The 20,466-nt window shown below is 39.4% G+C and overlaps 1 protein-coding gene across 1 annotated transcript in view; it reads left to right on the plus strand.

The window, feature by feature from the left end:
* The window catches only part of CDH4 (cadherin 4), a 448,736-nt gene that overhangs the window by 387,665 nt on the left and 40,605 nt on the right, over positions 1 to 20,466 (plus strand). The window contains exon 7 of the mRNA XM_020981500.2: positions 5,836 to 6,021. Within this exon, the coding sequence (XP_020837159.2) occupies positions 5,836 to 6,021 (186 nt within the window). The remainder of the gene's footprint in view (positions 1 to 5,835; positions 6,022 to 20,466) is intronic.

The raw sequence follows: 20,466 nt of genomic DNA on the forward strand, positions 1-20,466 counted from the left end.
CACTTTTCAATATATCTTTTTACACTGCTAGGAAGGAATATTATATTTTAGGGCAAAAAATAGATGTAGATATAAATATGGACATATACATACAAATGTATGTGGGTGAATTTGGAGTAGGGGCAGTGCAGAGGTGGCCTTGCATTTTCCTAAGTGTAGGGGAGCTTCTAGTGTGGAAAATCCCTTTGCTACATATCAGCAATTTGCCTATATCTTAGAGTCATAGGGAGTTGCCTGAGAGATTTAATGACTTGCCCAGGGTTGTAGACAATGCATGTCAAAAGTAAGATTTAAAACCAGATCCTTCTGACAAGGCTAGCCCTGTATGTTCCATACCTTGTACTTCTGATATACATATATACACACACATAGGTATGTATATATACCTATATGTTCGTATGCATTCATCCCAAGAAGATCTTTTATAGAGAAATGGCTACAGCTAGGAATGCTTCCTGGGATCCCAAACAATTCAGCTACAACCTTCCCAAACCCTGACAGTTCACCTGGGTCTGAGTTATTCTCCACAAGCAACCTGATCTGCCAGAAGGCTCAGTAACAGCAACCAGTCTGTTAACTACTAGTGATAGACTCCAGCTCTTCCTCCTCTTCAAATCCCCTACTATATACAAGTCACCCTGTGCGCCCATACTTGCCGCACAATACAGCACAACTGTGAACAAGTTGCTGCACTCTCCCCATGGTGCTGATCAACTCACTACACTATATATACCCTTCTTCTGTGGTGGTTCTGTCCATGGTGCTGATACCTTAGACTTCAGTGCTAGGACAAGATCCAAAACAGAAACTGGAAAGAAAAGAGTATAAAATAAGTAAAGCAAGTATAAAGCATCAATCTGCTTCCTCCACTTTGATGAGTTTTTAATTTAATGGGACAGACTGTCTGTCTGTCTGGAATGTGTTCATATGAAATAATAGTGGAACTCAGTAATTTGGAACCAGCTTATCACCTCCAGCTCTCTGGGAATTCAATATTGCCCATTGCTTTCCCTTCCCTCCTCCCATGCACATCCAAATGTTTCTCTGTATCTGATGGGAAGTGATGACCAAAACAATAATAAATAAGTGGAGGGCTCTAGGGTTACATAACTCGGGTGTAATTAAATTGAATGCAACCTGGAAATCAAAACAAATTACTTATCATAAGAACAATTTATGACTTCAGACAGCCCAACTCTGGAGGAATGAAGGAGGAATAGGATGCAAGGAAAGGAGGGGGCAGGGAAAAGAAACGACATCAGTTAAGATAAATAGAATAGGTTTCCATACTAATGGTAAATCGGCAGTGCAATTATTTATCTTGTAATGCAAATACAAATGGAATAATATTCTACAAAATGATTGAAGAGCAATATTAGAAATGAGGCTCAGAAAATGAGAAACTGCATAATGCTGCTATTAAAAATGAAGGTAAATAAAAATTAGATGAGTCAAAATAAATGCTTCACTAAAAAAACAGAGTCTTACAAAAAGCTTATACAAGGCAGTGTTCTACCATCAGCAGAAGGTCACTAATGACCAGCACCCTGACTACAGATATGGGTATTTATGATCAAATATCTAAGCAAAGAAAATATGGCTTGCGTTGCTATATATTTGCAGTAATTGCTGTTTGGGGATGGACAATGAAGTGTATAACATTGGCTCTCTGTTCCTAATCCTAAATTATGTCAGGACCAGGAAGGCTGTCATACGAAATAAGTTTGAATGACTCCAGACTGACATTTTCTAGGACCATATACGATTTACTTTAAATTTTTAAAAGGCTCAAGGCCATATCCCAGGCCATAGCAATGATCTGGGATATGTCCCTGAGTTTAACATTCTCACATCAGCCGAGGTTCCAGAATATATGATATCTCAGCTCCAAGTAAGTGAGCCAGGCCGCTGGAGAAGGTCCCAGTGCCCATCAACACATCATTGCCAGCTTGCCAGACCACATTCAACTAACCCAATGGGAAAGAACCCACACAAATTCACTGGGAGAAAATCCTGCTTAACTAATCTCTCTGACTTCTCTGGGAGGACACAGCAGAAGAAATCAATAATCAAACTGTGAACATGGCACAATCTAATAGCTTTTCAAAAGTATTTTGACCCTTTTTTGTAGCTGAAAGTTCAAGTTGGGCCTAGGCATAGATAAAGAACTTATTATACAGCAGAAAACAAAAAGGCAGGAAAACCACTGCCAGTCCAGAGGATAAGTAAATGGAAACCCACTGTTTTCCTACACTCAACAGGCTGGATTGACAGAAGAAAACACGATGGGGTTTTGCTAATCACAGGTTTGAAACAGATTATGTTTATGGAGAAGGAAGGCAAGTGGTCCTTAGAGGAAGCAACCACAAGGGCTCTAGTTTGGCACAGAGCAAGTTAAATGGTTTGTTGTAGGATGAGAAATAATGTATTTTTGTTGCAGAGGCTATATGTGCAAACAAAAAAATTGTCACATGAAAGGTGACAGGATCGAGAACAGGCATTTCAAAGGGAACCTTGAGAGCAGTGAGAAAGAATGTAAAGCAATATTATAATCATTTGTAATTAACACACAACTTGCATATATGAATGTTAAGGCAAGTTATATCAACTCAGGGCTTCTTCAATTCCTTCTATACCTTAGGTGAAAGTTTTAATAACTGAAATTAAATCAGCACCCAGGAAATGAATGATGTTCTTCAAGTAACAGGAGCAGACTGGAAGGTGCTTCCATAAGGATCTTTGGTGGATGGGGCGGGAGATGGGTACCAGGAAACAAGAGTCTTGAAGGACATTACTAGAAGGCTCCCAAATGTGTAGGAACTTGTTATTTCTAATTGCCTTTGACTGCTCTGCCCCCATACCTATTATCACTCACACAGCTACCACCTTAGTTCAGCCTTTCATCGCTTATTGCCTTGACAGTGGCAATAGTCTCCATTTAGACTCCTTGCCTCTAGGCTCTCCCCACTCTGATCCATCCTTTTGGATTGCCAAAGGAATTTTCCTTTAGTGTAGTTATGATCCTGTCACTCCCTTTCTCAAAAATTCCAGTGGCTCCATATTGCCTCTAGGATCAATTGTAAACTTCTGTGGTTTCCAAGCCCTTCACAAATTAGCCCCAACCTATCCTTCTAGCCTCATTATTCAGTGTTCCCCTTACCTAATGCTACTACTGTCCAACCAATCTGGCCTTCTTTGTGTTCTTCACACAAGGCACTCCATCTTCCATCTCTATGTCTATATACTAGTGGTCTCCCATGCCTCAAATATACTACCTCCTCATCTATACTTCATACAATTCAGTCCAATCTTTTAAGCATTTGTTAAGTGCCTACTACATGCCAGGTATTATGTTAAGTGCAGGGGATACAATTAATAAAAAAAACAAAGACTGTCCCTGTCTTCAAGGAGCTTACAATCTAATGTGGGGAGACAACATAGAAAACAAGGCAGGAAAGCAGGAGGGTGATCAGGGGTGCCCAGAATGGAGGCATCTTATCCTGTGGAGTTGAAACCTGACACAGTACCAGATGCAGAGTGAAGAGATTCCTCTTTTCCAGCAAGATAAGCACCACCTTCTAGAATTGATGAATACTTTATTGATCCTTCCAACTCCTACTGCCCTCCCTCCCTTAACCACCTTGTAGTTAATTCTCTAGTTTTTATTTTTATATATACGTAAATATTCACGTTATTTTCTCATGAGAGAATGTAAGCTCCTTGAGTGCAAAGACCATTTAATTCTTTGTATTTCTATCCCCAGTGCCTAGCATGGTGCCTAGAATATGGGCTAGATAAATGCCTATGCTTAATAAGTGCACATTGACTGATTACTTTTTCCTCACTGTCTGCTAGAACCTGATCTATGTCTCCAAATTTCTCTCTGTCTCTCCTTTTTTTTCTTAACATGTTAACTTAGAACTACAAGAGACTTACCCCCATCCCCTCTCTACTCTTCAATTTTTCAGACTTTCTTAATCTTAGGTTTATTTATCTTTTCTGCTACTTCTCTATCTTATTCACCAACAGTGGTCATTATACAGATCTTACTTTTTGTGCATGGGGTGGAAGGAATGGAGACTTGTCCCTTGCCCACTTCCTACTAACTACTCGCCTACCCTTCTGACCCTTAGAAACCTCATTGGTCTGTAATCTACTGGGCTAGGAGGACAATAATGTAAAAACCTGTGACCATATGAATGATTAAACAAAGAAAAACCCTACCTGTGAAATTTCACACATTTGGAGTCTAAAAATGACATAGCTGTGTCCATCTGTTGGGGCATGGCTGAACAAATCTGGATAAGCAAATGTAATGGAATATTCTTGTGTCATAAGAAACAACAAATACGGCAAATTTGGAGTAGCAAAGGAAGACTTGTATGAACTGATGCCATGAAGTAAACAGAAGCAAGAAAACAGTACATTACACATGATGCTAAAGTAATATAGATGAAAATAACAATAAAATGAAGACAGATGATATATAATTATTATAACAGTCTTGGCCCTAGGGAAAAGAAAAGAAAATGCCACACACTGCTTTTGTTGGAAAGGTAGGTGACTCTGTGTGGAATCTCTCATACACTATCAGACATGGTTGTTCTATTTACTGGTTTTTCTTTGTTATAAGGAAAGGCTCATGGGATTAGAGGTTAGGAAGGGGGTATATCTGGAAATGACTGCAATGTAGATACAAAAAGCATTAGTAAAACTGAAATAAGTAAATAATTAAAAATGAAAATAGTATAGCTTCTTTTTCCCTGTCCCTAAACTCCCAATCTCCATTCTTCCCCTCACTCGAATTCTGTCTGGCATAATTTAAGCAGCATACTTCCTAGAGCCTGGAATAAAATAGATCCCCTTCTCCTAGTTTTCTGGCTGTACTTTATCAGTTTTTACCCTGGGAGACAAAGATAAGAAAGTAGTGAGAATTGTGATAGAGAAAAGGAAAATGGGTTCATGCAGTGTATTAACTTTGTAAAAGGGAGGGAGTGGATAAATAGACTAACAAATGGCTTAAATAGAGATTCTTTCCAAGGATATCTCAACAAGTTCCCTAAGAAAAAGTTCCAATGGCATAGTAGCAGCCATGCTGGCCTACGAATCAGGAGACCTGGGTTCAAACCTCAGCTCTATTGCTTACTGCCTGGATGGCCTAAGGCTAGCCATTTCACCTTCCTTGATTTCATCATCTGGAAAGTGAGTTCTCAATGAAGATATAAAAGAACAAATAATTAATCATGCCCCCTCTCTCATAGCAAAAAGGTAAAAGACTACCAGGGCAGAATATTATCTACATTGTTAGATACAGTCACTGTTTCAGGTGTTTTGCTTATTTGTCATTGGGTTGGGGATTTTTTTTTTAGTTATGAGTGAAGAGGGTAAGAATTGACCATGATATAGAGACAAAAGCATTAAAAAAATTGAAAATAAAATAAAGGATTGGACTTGGTTGTCTCTAAGGTCTCTTCTGGACAAATCTAGTGAAAGTCAACTTCAAAAGTAAACTTAAAGGGGGAAAAAGTTACCAAAGGACAGTGTGGCAGGGAGATTGTTTCGGTGGTGGAGATGGTAGAAAGTTGTGGGCTAATTATGTATGAATCTCAGGTCCAGCTGTCTCACCTGAGTCACTAACCAGCCACAACTCTGATCCACAATCTGTACTGTAGGGACAGCTCTAAGTGGAGAGAGATAAGACAAACTTTGCAAACTTCATGGTTTTACCCAAATAGAGTCATGTTCCTATTGACAGTGTTACCCCTGACATCTGGTAAGGTGGACTGTCCAAACCCTAGAGACTGACAAATAACCGTCTCTTTCTCTATCTTGCAGTATGCTGGTGAAGTCCCAGAAAACCGAGTGGAAGTGGTGGTAGCCAACCTCACTGTGATGGACCGAGACCAGCCTCATTCTCCCAACTGGAATGCTGTCTACCGTATCATCAGTGGAGACCCATCTGGACATTTTAGCATCAGAACAGACCCTGTTACCAATGAAGGAATGGTCACTGTTGTAAAGGTGGGTCTCTGCTCTTCTCCCCATCTTTCATAGCCACTCTTCCAAATGTCCCAAAACTGTTCCTGCTGTTCAATCTCATATGTTGTAGAACTGACTGGTTGTTGAGAGACCTACATTTTAGTCCTGACTCTGGCCTTAACTCTCTGTGACCCTGAGTAATACAATATAAATTGATAAACATATATTAAGCAGCTACTCTATACAAAGCGCTAGAGATACAAAGACAAAAATTAAATACTCCCTGTCCTCAAGGAGCTTACATTCTACTTGGGGAGAAGGGAGACAATATATACACAGCTAAATAAATACAAAGCATAAAGAAAGTTTTTTCAAGATGTACAAAGCACTAAGAATTGAGACATCGGGGCAGATAAGTGGCGCAGTGAATAGAGCTCTGGCCTTGCAGTCAGGAGGACCTGAGTTCAAATTCAGCCTAAGACACTTGACACTTCCTAGCTGTGTGACCCTGGGCAAGTCACTTAACCCTGATTGCCTAACCAAAAAAGCAAAAAAAAAAAAAGAATTGAGACATCAGAAAGGCCTTGTGTAGGAGGTGGCCCTTGATCTGTGCTTTGAAGAAATCTTGGGATTTTATGAGGTGGAAGAGAGGAGAGAGGGCATTACAGGAATGGGACATAACATGTACAAAAACTGGGAGGCAGGAGATAGAGTTCCATGTATACTTTTCCCCTCTGGGCCTCAGTTTACTTATCCATAAACTGATAGGGTTGGAATAAATTATTTGTATGGTTCCTCTCAGCCCTGGTAGGCTGAAATCAGCTATCAAATGGAACAGAAAAGTTCCCATGGAACTATTCATGTACTTGTTAAGTCTCCTGATGCTCATTAATATGGCATATGTCAGCCTTAACAGCAAAGTATAACAGGTTTATGTAGACCAAATAGGAGATAGGATTATGGTATCATTTCTACACCATGAGGAGAGCACCCTAGCCACAAAAGTCATCTCTCTTACTTCTCACAGATGAGAAAATTGAAGGAGGGGTAAGTGACCTACCTAAGACCATATAGGTCGCAGGCAGCAGAACTATGGTTTGTACCCAAGAACCCTGGCTCCAAATGTAGCTCATCACCACGAGTGATCTGGTAAATGTTTAAAAACCAGCTCTCAAAGGAAACATACACACACACAACACACGTACACAACACATACACTAAACTTTTAAGTGTGATCTGTATTTTTAACATTTTCTTTATCCCTTTCTCAAGTTTAGTTAATCAACAAAATAATAAATCAAGCTCTGATTTGTAGCATTTACTGGTTTCCAAGATGTAAACGCTCATACTAAAAATTTAACAATCAGCTCTTGAGCCAATACAAGCCAACTTCAGCAATCTCCAATTACCATTGTTTGTGTAGCACTTTCTCTTAAGGAAACTATTAGAGGTCTCCTGGGAAATAGCCCCCATTTAAATTATCTGTCAGCCTAATGATTTATCCATTCCACCCTTTTCCAAAATCACTGCATTACATGGTATTAGGAAGGGACATACCCTGTCATTACCATTACCTTCCCTATCACCTTCTCTTAAAAAAGGGGTACAGGAGGGACCAGAAATCTAAGTCTTCTCCGTTGCCATTCTGGCCTTCACTATACAGGCTGATGAGTGGGGCCAGCCTAGCCATCTGCCTCTGTGGTTATTATTCTGCACAGTCAGGGCTTAGCTACATTGGTAGGACACTCTGTGAATCCTTTCCCAGATAAGAGTCCTACAGATGTTTCCACGGACTATCAAGAGCACAGGGAAAGTTTGAATATGTGGCTGTGATCCAGGGGTGTGTGCCCTCCATGTACTGTGCACTGCAACTGAAAAGAATTATTTATGCCGCTGCGAACAAAGCCCTGCTCCTGTTTGAAAAGAGTGACCTTCACATACCAAAAGTGGAAATGAAAAGGAGAAAGAGGCCAGTAAAATACGAGTCTGGTTTTAAAAGGGAAATGGGGGGGGGAACATTTTAGAAAGACTTTAGGGAAACAACTGCCTCTTTTAAAGCTGAGAACCAGCAGTGCACAGTATGTTGAACTCAGTGTGATAAGAGACTGACATTAACAGGGACATTGAACTGGGCAGCGCAGGGATAGAATCTTAGTGTAAAATCTTAGAATCAAATGACCCAGTAAATTCATACAGTCCTAGAATCATCATCATTATCATCATCACTTGCATTTATATAGTGCCTACTATGTGCCAGGCACATGCTAAGTGCTTTGCAAAAATTATTTCATTTGATCCTCACAACAACCCTGGGAGATAATCCCCATTTTACATTTAGGAAAAAGAGGCAAACAGAAGTTAAGTGACTTGACCAAGGTCACATAGCTAGTAAGTTTCTAAAGCTGGATTTGATCTCAGGTCTTCCTGAGGCCTATCCACTTCTAGGCCTATCCACTGTGCCACCTAGCTGCCTAGGGATCATGGGATAGAGTTATATAGTACAGCCCTAGAGATGAAAGAGGACTCAAAAAGTGTCTGCCAAAAAATTCTGCTAGCAATCTTTTTTTCTTTCAGCACCTTTCAATATGTATGTGTGTGTATAGGTTGTATATATATGCAGATTTGTGTGTATACATATGTGTGTGTATGTGTATATATATATATATATATATATATCTGTGTGTATATTTGTATGTGTGCATATAAACACATATGAGAGGGTGAGGAAGGAAAGGATATGATGGCAGAATTATTTGGCAGGCATTTCTTGAATCTCTTATTCTAAGATTCTATCCCTTGATTCCCTAGGTAATGCAATGTATAGAGCACTGGGCTCTATGATTATTTATATAATCAACACCAGGTGTTTGTTGAAAATCTTTTGTATATGAAGCAAATTGATCAAAGGAAATTAAATGACTATTTAAGCTTTTTTAAAGAGAAATTGAAGGTGGGGAATGGGAGCAGGAGAGACTCCTAGCTTCCGATGGATGTATCACCCAGGATTGGCAGTTATTTGTTCTCTTATATCTAGAATTGGTCATCATCCTTGGTAGAGTATGAGACTATCTATGTGGTATAGTTTGAGTGGTTGCTCAAAGCCTCCTTCATTGTATGTCACAGTACCAGAAATCTTACCATTACACATACATTCCTTTGTGTATGATATGCCCATGGGACATTCAATTTGAGGTGTCCAAAGGCAGTTGGTGACATAGGACTTTTTAGTTCAAAGAGAAACTAGGGCTGTATATGTGAATCTGAGAGTCATCTGCCTGGAGATAATAGACGAACCCATGAAAACTAATGAGTTAGCACAAATTGAAAAGAGAAGAGGGCCCAGGACAGAGACTTGTGTTCACCCCCGGTTAATAGGTATGACCTGGATGAAAATCCAGCAAAGAGGAGTGGTCAGACAGATAGAAGGAGGACCAGGGTAGAACAGTATCATGAAACCCAAGAGAGGAGAGAGTGTGCAGGAAGAGAGAGTGATCAACAATATCAAGGCTTGCAGAGAGGTCGAGAAGGATGAAAATTCAGAAAAGGCCCTTAAGAGAACATTGGTAACTTCAGAAAGAGCAGTTTCAATTGAACAATGAAGTTGGAAGCCAGATAGTGGAAGATTTAGAAGAGAGGCAGAGCAAAAGAAGTGGAGGCACCCAGTGTAAATGACTTTCTCAAGAGAAGAAGAGATATAGGATAATAGCTAGCAGGGAGGATCAGATCAAGTGATGGTTTTTAAGGATGGGTGAGATTTCAGTGGGTATTTCAGCGGATTAAATATAAGCTTCTTGAGGGAAGGGACTATTTTTTCTCTCTTATTTTACTACTACCTAGTTTATACATAGTGGATGATTAATCAATGTTTGTTAAATTTAATTGAATGGTAAGCGTTTAATAAATGTTTGTTAATTAAATGTATATCGCTTAGTGAAATATATATAGAATTTGACCTTGTATATCTATTTAAAACCTGTAAGGGTTTTAAATCAACCTGAAGAAATGCTTCTTGGTATATACAAGGGGCCTACTTTTAAATAAATCGAAGTTAAATAAATGGACCTGAGTCCATAGCTGAGATCTTTGTATTTGTCAAATACTAAGGTAGTAGATACATTTGCTCCTGTATGTTGTGTAGCAAATCTGTTCCAGTGATCAATCTCTCTAATATTTAACAAATACTAAATTGTTGTAGAAATTATGCTATGTAATATTGTTTGAGATCTGGTACTACCAGACCCCCTTTATTCTCACTTGTTTTCTTTATTCCCCAAGAGATTCTTGATCTTTTTTGTCCTATGTGAATTTTATTATTTTTTTCTGGCTTTATTAAAAAAAATTTCTAGTATTCTCTAGTTTTATATAAAGTAATCCTTTGACAGTTTAATTGGTATAACATTGAGTATTACAATTTAAGCAGAATTATCTTTTTTATTGTATTAGTTCATCCCACCCATAAGCAATTAATATGTTTCCAAATTTTTAGGTTTGACACTCTTTCTGTAAATAGTGATTTCTAAGTTGTATTTATAGGATTCTCATGGATATCTTGGTAGGTAGATTTCTACATATTTTATATATCCTATAGCAATTTTAAATGGAATTTCTCTGGAAACTAAAAAGATGCCCATCAGTTGAGGAATGACTGAATAACTTGTGGCAAATGATCATGATAAAGCACTATTATACTGTGAGAAATAAGAAAAGATATGATTTCAAATTAGAAGAAAAATTTATGCCGTAAGAGTTAAAAGCTTTTATAAACTGATGAAGAACGAAAACAACAAAATCTAGAGGACAATTTATACAATAATAACAATTTTGTAAACTATGATGATACAATGACCATCTGTGATTCCAAAGTATCAATGATGAAACATTTTATCCACTTCCTGACAGAGGTGAATATTTAGCATGCAGAATGGAATATGTATGTATGTAAATGAATACACAGACGTACACATGTATATTATATATATATATATGTTTATACACATATATACTTGTATGTATATATGTATACATATATGAGTGTATATGGGTGTATTATATATATAGCCAATGAGGGAATCTTTTGTTTTACTATGTATATTTGTTATATTTTCCCTATCTTTTCTATTTTTCCATTTTTTCCAATGAGGTGGGAGTGGGAAGAAAAATTTTAATAGAGAGGTTAGAGTGCTATAGATGAATGTTACATATACTTTCAGATGAGGTCATAATATTGTTTTGCTTATTTTTTTTTACTTTATTATAAGAGATGTCTCATGGAGTAATGCTAAGCTGTAAGTATTTATAATGTAAAAGTAAATCAATACAGAGTTTTTTTAAAATAGTGAAAATAACAGGACGTGAAAGAATACAGACCCTTGGAGAAGAAACAGGAAAGCATTTCCATTACAAAATGACTTTCAGTTTCTTCTTTTCATTTGGGTTTGAGGAAAGAGTTAACCTTAAAGGTGGAGTTAACCTTAAAGGTACTGCTTAGGTGGTAAAGGAGATTAGGGCTTTAGGAATATGGAAATGCTCAGAGTCAAACAGGGCTCAGTTGTCCTAGAAATAAAACTCCAGTTTTTCTCTCTCTGAAAGCCATTGGTCTTTAGTTGGACTGCCTCCACCTGGATCCCCACCCCCAAATCTCAGGCATTATAAAGTCTTTAGGGTTCTATACCCCCCCAGTAGCACCAGTGGTGTTTATTATTTTTCCTTCACAGCTGTATCTATTAATTCTGACTTATTCAGGGAGAAAGAATTCAAATTAAAAGCCAAGTGAAAATAAGATAGTGGCAATTATATCCACCCCAATAATAGGGTTTGTCTGAGCTTCAAGGCATTGCTAGTGCTATCTGCTGCTGTCAGCCTAATCAATAGGTAACATTTCCAGTGACATGAAGATGGAAAGTGTTAGCCTCGTGAGAAGAAGGAGATACAGCGGAACCAAAATGAGATTCCTTTCTGCTATCAGCTGACTGTTTTCTCGATGGGAACCAACTCCCCCGGAGGAGTCCTCTATCCCTCACAGCCAGGCTTCTGTGAAAGAGCTAGATTAGAATCACAGATAAGCAGGCACCACTTCAATCCAGGCAGCTCATCCACAGGTCCCATGGATTGTGCATAATAGAGAAGCTGTATTTATTATTTTTTTAAGCCAATGCAGTGTTTTTCTTTAAAAATTCAATTTAGAAGCTGTTTAAGACAAGCATCTTGTCTTGTCGTGTTTCAACTCAGGAAGCATTCTCAAATTGGTACAAAGTTAATTTGCAGTTAAAATCATCATTTTAGACATTTTCTCTGACTTATAAGTGAAAGGAGAACAAAAGGGTGGCAAAATCTCATCATAGCAAGTCGTGGCTCAAATAAGCTTTGTTCTCCCTGATACTAGATTTAGAGATGAAATGGGCCTTAGACATCATCCAATTCAACCTCCTGTTTTATAGGAAGTTAAGTGACTTGTCCAAGGTCACACAACTAGTAAGTAGCAGAGCCCAGATATGAACCTTTAGACTTTAAAACCAGCACTCTTTTCACTATGACACAAATATTAGCTTTTCACGGAGAGCATTTGGAACTCATTCAGTGCCTGGCATGTAGTAAACACTTAACAAACGCTTTTTCATTCATTTAATTGATTCTCACAGGTACTGCAGTCATAATCTGCAACATCCCCAACCCAAGAGAACCACCCCTCTAAAAAAAAATGGGCTCTGGCTTTGGAAACAACATAGTCCCAGAACCCCTGCTTGTCAGACCCTCCATTCCTTCTGCTTCCTTCCATTTTTTCCCTTCTCCTGCTGCTTCCTTTGTTTCTTGGGGATCAGCTTCAATGACATGCCCAATTTCCAGTGCAGTGAAAAGCAGGGGATTCCCCTACACACACACACACACACACACACACACATGTTACAAGGCATCTATCTTCTCAGAGTAGCTCTTACTCTGGCTTTCCCCTCTACATGGCCGGTGGTACATGCAGCCACAAAACTCAGTGCTATCTAGAGATGGAAATGCTGCATGTCCACTGGAGCCCCAAGAACAGCTGTCCAGTTTGGGCAGAAATGCAGTTCTGAAGCAAGTTGCGTGACCTTGCTATTGCAACCTTTGGTGTGCCCACTAGTTTACAGTGCATTTTAGATGTCATCATCCCTTCATCTTTGTAGGAAATCTTCTCTCTCCAAGGCCTGCCCTTCCTCCCTGCCCCAATTTTTAAAAAGAATCATCCTCAGGCCCAGCTCAGATTACAAAAGGGGGAAGTTTTGGGGGAAACAAACAACTTTACATACATGACCTCATTCAATCCTCTTTGTTATTCAGTCATGTCTGACTCTTCATGACCCCATCTGGATTTGTTTGTTTGTTTGTTTTTTGCAAAGATACTGGAGTGGTTTCCCATTTCCTTCTCCAGATCATTTTACAGATGAGGAAACTGAGTCAAACAGAGTTAAGTGACCTGCCCAGGATCACACAGCTAGTAAGTGTCTGAGGCTAAGGTTGAACTCAAGGAGATAAGTCTTTTTGACTTCAGGCCTGGCACTCTATTCACTGCACCACCTATCTCCCCCATATCCTCAAGGTATCCCTGTGTAATTATTGTCTCCATTCCTCCATGAGGAAACTGAGGCTCAGAGAGGTTAAGTGACTTGTCCAGAGTCATTCCTAGTAAGTGTCAGAGAATATTGAAATCTATACCCTCCTAACTCCAAATATAGCATGCTTTCCATCAATGCTGTGCTGCCTGATTTGGTCTTATTAGTTCTCTATTTGACAACCCTATGAAGTAGGTAGGGAAAGTTTAATCTCCATTTTACAGATGACCATACTGAAGCTTAGAGAGTTTAACTGATTTGCCAATCACACAGCAATAAGTGGCATACATAGCTAGGACTAGGAATAAACTCTTCTGACTCCCGGTCCCGTGTTCTACTACATTATAGTTCCTTCCTAACTTTGTAGGGCTGGTTGGAAAGACTGCATCAAATTATGAAACAAGGACCCTAGGTCTTGATTTTCATAATTTGTTATCCCAGTTGCCTATGCCACCCAAGAATAATGCTCTGTCTTAAGTGATCACAATCTTACTTTTAATACCTGTACAATTAAAATTATAGTACCACAAATATAGAGCTAGACAGGCCTTAAATATAGGATGGTTCACTCATCCATGCATTTTACAAATGAGGAACTTCCCCAAAAAGGGGGAAGTAACATGACCAGGGTTGCATAAGTAATAAGTAGCAGAGCCCAAATTTCAACCCAAATCCCCTGGCTCTGAAACTGGTGCTCTCTCTACTACATAATTCTGTGACTAAAAGATCTGAATTAATTTATATTTAAAAGACCAGAATTCATATAGCCTAATGAGGTTTGTCTCCTGGAAATTAGTCCCCCTTGGAAAACTATATACTTATTCTAATGATGAGGCCAGTTTAAAACATTTAGTTTCAGGAACTCCCATTTCTATAGTGTTTCAATATATTTTGTGTCAGTTTGTGAAGACTAGTAGTATATAAGTTCTTAGACCCATTTTACAGCATTAAGTGTTGGGGCTGGAATTTTAAACCAGTTCTCCTACTTTCAAGGCTGGTGGTTTTTCCATAACATCACTCTATACCCCACTGACTCTCTTCATGGGAATTTAACCCCAATCTAATTCCCTTCCCAATTGCCTAATTGTAATGGGAGGGGGGTGCAAATGATGAGAGGGAATTGCTGAAATGTTCTCTCTATTTTCCACCCACCAACCTCTTGCATTCCAACAATGACCTTGAATATGATTTTTGAGGTTATAATACCTAGCTTTGGGCAGCCCCAACTGATAGAGAATAAAAGAAAGGAAAAAAAGCAAGTTGGGTTACGCTGTGGTCTCATAGGCAGGATATGATGCCTTTAGCTCTGGGCTTCACAGCTTCAGTGGCCCAAGCTGAGGTTTTAGTGCAGCCCAAACTCATTTAGACTTTTGAGAAGACTGGTTATCTTCACATCCGGGGGGTAACTAGGCAGATTGTGGTGGGAGTAGCTGGCCTCCCTAATTGAAACTGTTGCAGCAAATTATCTATTGATTTCTCCATTACAAATATGTTTTATTTTACCCTCCTATGATCTTTTATTGGCTATAACAGTTTTTTGGACTGTTATTTTTGGAAGGCCTCCTAGCTCAGAACAGTGATATAATTTTTAATGCACGACATACTACATTATTCCTTGTCCCCTGGGGAAGCAAACCAATAAATATAGGAGAAAGATCACTTGCCTTTACCAGCTTGTTCAATTATGACACCACCACAATTTTATTAAGCAATATATTCATCATGTGTAACCTTCATCCCTCCTTATTCTTGGGAAGACTCTTGGGGAAGGGCTCACTGGCTCTGGCTACATGTGAGTTACAGGTGACAGACTTGGGACCAGTCATGGTAGAACATTGCATGAAGCATGTCAGGATTGAGCTCTGATATGGTTTATAGGATTGGAGGCTTTTAGAACTCTAAGTATTCAGCAGTCAGGAAATCTAGGAAGCTTTCCTTATTCCTAAAGAGTTTGTTCTGTTTTCATATATGTTAAGGCTCAAAGATGCCACATTTACTGGATTATTCCCTATTTTATCCCATTTTCAGCAGCGTTAGGATACTTAAGAATCCTCTTAGAGCCCCAAACAGGCCCTTTGATCATACATCCTTCCCTCTTAATAATTCCTTACATGTAAATACTTGCATATCAGAGAGTGTGGGGTAGTAGAAAGAGCATTGGAGTGGAAATCAGAAGTATTGACACACACTGTATAAGCTGTGAGGTAGTGAGAAGAGCACAGAACATAGGTCCAGAAGATCTGGATTCTGATCCTTGGGCAAGTTTACTGACCTTCTCTGGGCCTCAGTTTCCTTATGCATAAAGTGAAAGAGTTAAGCTAGGTAATAATCTCTAAGGTCTTTTCCAGCTGTTGATCTTGTTACCTACTTCAATTATCTCTAAACTTTTCTGGTCGGGCATCCCTTTCAGTTAAAAAAAAAATGATCACATACTCCCAGTGTGTGTATATTTATTTGTAAACATGTACATTATAAAACATACCCAAAAAAGGAAATAAAAAGGTTAAAGATAAAATAATATTTCATCTTAGAACCAATATGAAGCCACTGGGCAATAATATGGTCAGACTTGTGTTTTAGGAAGATCATTTTGCCAGTGGTATAGAGAAGAAATTGGAAGAGGGAGAGAATTGAAGCAGGAAGATCAATAAGGTAGCTATTTCAATAGCCCAGGCAAGACATAATGAGAGCCTGAACTATAGTTATGTTTGTATAAGTACAGAGGAAGGTATAGATGTGAGAAATGTAGTAATAGAAATGACAAGATTGGCAACTGATTAGATGTGTGGGATGAGGAGAATGTGGAGTCAAAGATGAGATGGAAGTGCCCTAGACACCAATAAGGAAGACTGAAAAAGGGTTGAGTTTGGGGTGGAGGAGAAAATAAGGAATCAGATCTTCAATTTATGGCAACCCATCTATGCTTACACATCCTATGCTTATTCTGTCCCACCCAAATGAAAAGGAAGGAGGCATGGCTCTTTCTCACCCTCCACTGGATGTCTGCTGTAGCCATGAGGTGATCTGGGGAGCAAACGGTGGGTATGCTGGGGCCAAAGTGGGGATAGAGGAATTTTCCCAGTAGCACATGCACTACATCTTCTGTGGGTGCCCAAGTCAGGCTGATCTCTGACCCTGAAAAGGAGACACTGGGTGTATGCACAGAAGATGGAGGGGAAAAGGTGAGAAAGGGAATGACAGCAGATAAGGTAAACTTGTTTTCGATTGAGACAGACCCTATGATTGGTTGTCATGGGCAGGTAGGTGTAAATCATCTTCCCCCCTTCCACTGGTTGATCAGTCAATCAACTAGTATTTACTATGTGTCTGGCACTGTGCTAAGTATTAGGGATACAAAGACAGGCAAAAGTGAGTCCTTGCTGTCAAGAAGTTCACAGTCTAATGAACAGACCCCCTTTGGGAGCCTGTCCCCATTTAGAAACTCCTGCTCCGGATCACTTCATTTTTCACCCCTCCAGCCCATTCTTATCTGGGTTTCTTCGGTCATACTTTTATGACCCAGTATTTCCATTATCCCAGAGAATCTCTGCCCAAGACTATGCATTTTTAGCCTGCTTCCTTCTACTTTCTACAAGGCCTTATAATCTCTTTCTTTGTAGGCATAACTGGCCCACTGTAACTTTGGCCAGCTGGCTACGAAGGTCTTTTGTGATGGTCTCCCAAAAACATCTCTAAGGTAGATAAAAACAGGTATCATTATCCTTACTTTACAGGTATGGAAAATGAGGCACGAGAGAAATCAGTGTGACATGGTGTAAAGAGGTTCAAATCCTGCCTTGGATGCATTCTATTTATATGACCTCAGACAAGACCTTTAATGACACCCCCTACAGGCCTCAGTTTCTTGATTTGTAAAATGAATGGACTATATGGCCTCAGAGGTCCTTCCAGCTCAAAATCTATGATTGTGTGATTTTATAAGGGGCTTGTATAAGATTGCACAGAATTTGAAATTAGATCTGCTGGCTCCCCACACTTTCCTTTCTCTTCATCCTGGATTTGTAATCTCTATCCTAAAAGCTGAAATTTCCTGGTAAAGTGAAAAGATATTATAGCAGAAGTTTGATTACTGAGATAAGATTCTGGACATCTGAGTTCTGGTACAGGCCCCTGCCAGTAACCTACTATCATTTCCTTATCTGGCCTCAGTTTCCCCATGTACAAAACAAGGGGGTTTGGACTCTATGATCTCTAAAGATCCTTCCAACCCGGATATTCTATAATTCTAATTGGCTTTGTGAGATGCCCCACCCTCACTGAGAATCCTTATACCCTTCCCAATGCCACATATTCTGCAGTGAAACTGACCCCTTGCTTTCCTCAAACAAAACACCCCATCTCCCAACTTTAGGCATTTTCTCTGGCTATCCCCCATGCCTGAGATGTTCTCAGTCTTCATCTCTGCCTTCCAGCTTCCTTCAAGTTCTCTCAAGTCAAAATCCTATCTTCTACTGGAAGCTTTTCCTAATCTTTTTTAATCCTAGTGCCTTCCCTTTGTTAATTATTTCTTATTATCTTATATATAGCTTGTTAATATGTAGTTGTTTACATCTTGTCTTCCCTATAAGACTGAGTCCTTTGAGAGCAGAAGCTGTCATTTGCCTTTCTTTATATCTCCAGTACTTAGCACAAGCACAAGGCAGGTGCTTAATAAATGTTTATTGACTGACTAGTACAGGATTTTGTTATTGTAAGTATTAGCCTAATCTTTTTCCATTTAAAGTTGCAGAATCAACTTTAAGGAAATGGGGAAGGGAGTGGCTGAATTCCCAGGTTCTGTTTAGGTGGATGCAGAAATAGTTCGTCCTTTTTCCTCTTTTGGTACTTCTATAACATGTATCTGGAAACAGCCATCTCTGGGCCCCACCTTCAGTTTTTTCCTTCTACCCAGGTCTGGTACTCCCCTACCAATTTAAATAGCTATATCCACCTTACTCTAGCAAGAGAATAGATCTGCTGCTCAGTGGGTTTTCTTAAGCCCCTACTTGGATGAACCATAATCAGAAGTCCAGTGGGCAGGATATGCATAAATATAATTTCTTCTTAGATGTTTATGAAAGTTTGACATGTTTAGCAGATTGGCAGATGTTGTACAAGATAGAAAAGAAGGATGAATGCTGAAAGGATAGTTTGGTTCCTGAAGTCCATTAGTCAACTGTTCCAGGAGCCAGAGAGGTATTTATACAGGCACCTTTATCATATGTCTGTTATTGAAATCAACAGTAATTCTATGAGTCAGTGCCTGAGGCATCAGTGAGGTTGAAGGTAGTAGGAGAGAGGGTGCCTGTTGGGGAGGAAGAAAGAATGCTGAATATAAATCTGCATTCTTTTCATTTATTGGCTATGTGTTCAACATAATTGTGAGTAAATCATTTATTTTACACTGGGAATATTTGCACAGGTATTTAAAGCCAATCCCTTTAGTAGATTCTGCCATTTCCAAGCTGCTTTACTTTTACAATGCAAGTTTTCCACTTTGGGCCCAAAGCATCTCTAGTTTGAATTCTGCCCTTGCTCTCTCTTCTTGCCCTCCTCCTTTCTCTTTTCAGAACATGCTGGCCCTGAAATCAATCAATAGCCCTCATGTTAGAAGCTGTCTTCAAGGGAATTGATAGACTTCTAAATTAATAAATTATAACCAACTGTCCTTCCCAGATTGAGGTGTATTCCTGCATAATTCAGCCCTGGGTGATGTATTACTAGCCCCTGCCCTTAGAAGAGGAAAAGTGTAGAGAGACTTAGAAACTGTAGTATATTGGGGTTAAACCTACTGAGAGGCCATAGGCATTTTGGGGAGTGGAGAGAGGGGCAGGCATACTAACCAGGACTTTCAGTCAAGTGTAGAATTATTAGCAGAAAAATATTTTCCCCAGAGGCAAAAACAGTAAATGGAGTGGGGAGAGAGGGCAGTGGCAAAAAGGACAAGCCTGATCTCAGTTGTATTGAATAGCCTTTTTCCCAGCACAGTTCTGCCAGGGGGAGGTTGCATCAAATAATGACCTAGGCCAACAAAGAACCATGCGATGAGGTCTGTGGATGGAAGTCACTGCTAGAAGAAAGTATTTCTTCCCTCCAGGGGAAGAAATTCCCCCACACCTGTGCCAAATATCAGCACCCTAGTGTAAAGCCCCATTTGCTACATGCTAGTTACATTGCTAATCAAGTGACATTGATGGCCAGCAAACACACTCATCTGTTACTCTGGGTAGAGATAGGAAGAAATCTGGGGGATCAGGTCAAAGTGCAAAATCCTTTAACAACAAAGTAACTCCATACATTTCACTATGCTTTCCACATTTTTTTAGAGTTTCATGTTTGTGCAACTGAGAAGTGAGTTCAGTATATGGTTTAGGGATTCTTCATACTCACAAATGGTGTGAACCAGGCTGTACTACTTGCGAGGAACCATAATTGTAAATTTGTCATTCACAGAACAACAGAGCTCTATGTTCCTTACAAAGGTATATTTTGCTTCAAAATCTTTTAACAGTTCAAGCAGAGTTCAGGTGTAAATACCATGCTTGTTTGGAAGTATCCTGAAATTTTAGCCATTACGTGTTTCTTAAACTTCTTTTCAGGGCAGCTAGGTGGCACAGTGGATGGGGTGCTGGGCCTGAAGTCAGGAAGACTCATCTTCACAAATTCAAATCTGTCCTCAGACACTTATTAGCTGTGTGACCATCGGCAAGTCACTTAACCCTGTTTGACTCAGTTTCCTCATCTATAAAATGAGCTAGAGGAGGAAATGGCAAACCACTTGAGTATCTTCACCAAGAAAACCCCAAATGGGGTCAGAGAGTGAGACATGACTAAAACAACTGAACAACAACAAAACTTGGTTTCATTTAAGTGGCTTATGCCGATAGCTAAAATGCATGGAATC

Source organism: Phascolarctos cinereus, unplaced genomic scaffold (genome assembly GCF_003287225.1).
Source record: "Phascolarctos cinereus isolate Bilbo 61053 unplaced genomic scaffold, phaCin_HiC Scaffold_2;HRSCAF=192, whole genome shotgun sequence".
Classification (NCBI taxonomy): domain Eukaryota; kingdom Metazoa; phylum Chordata; class Mammalia; order Diprotodontia; family Phascolarctidae; genus Phascolarctos; species Phascolarctos cinereus.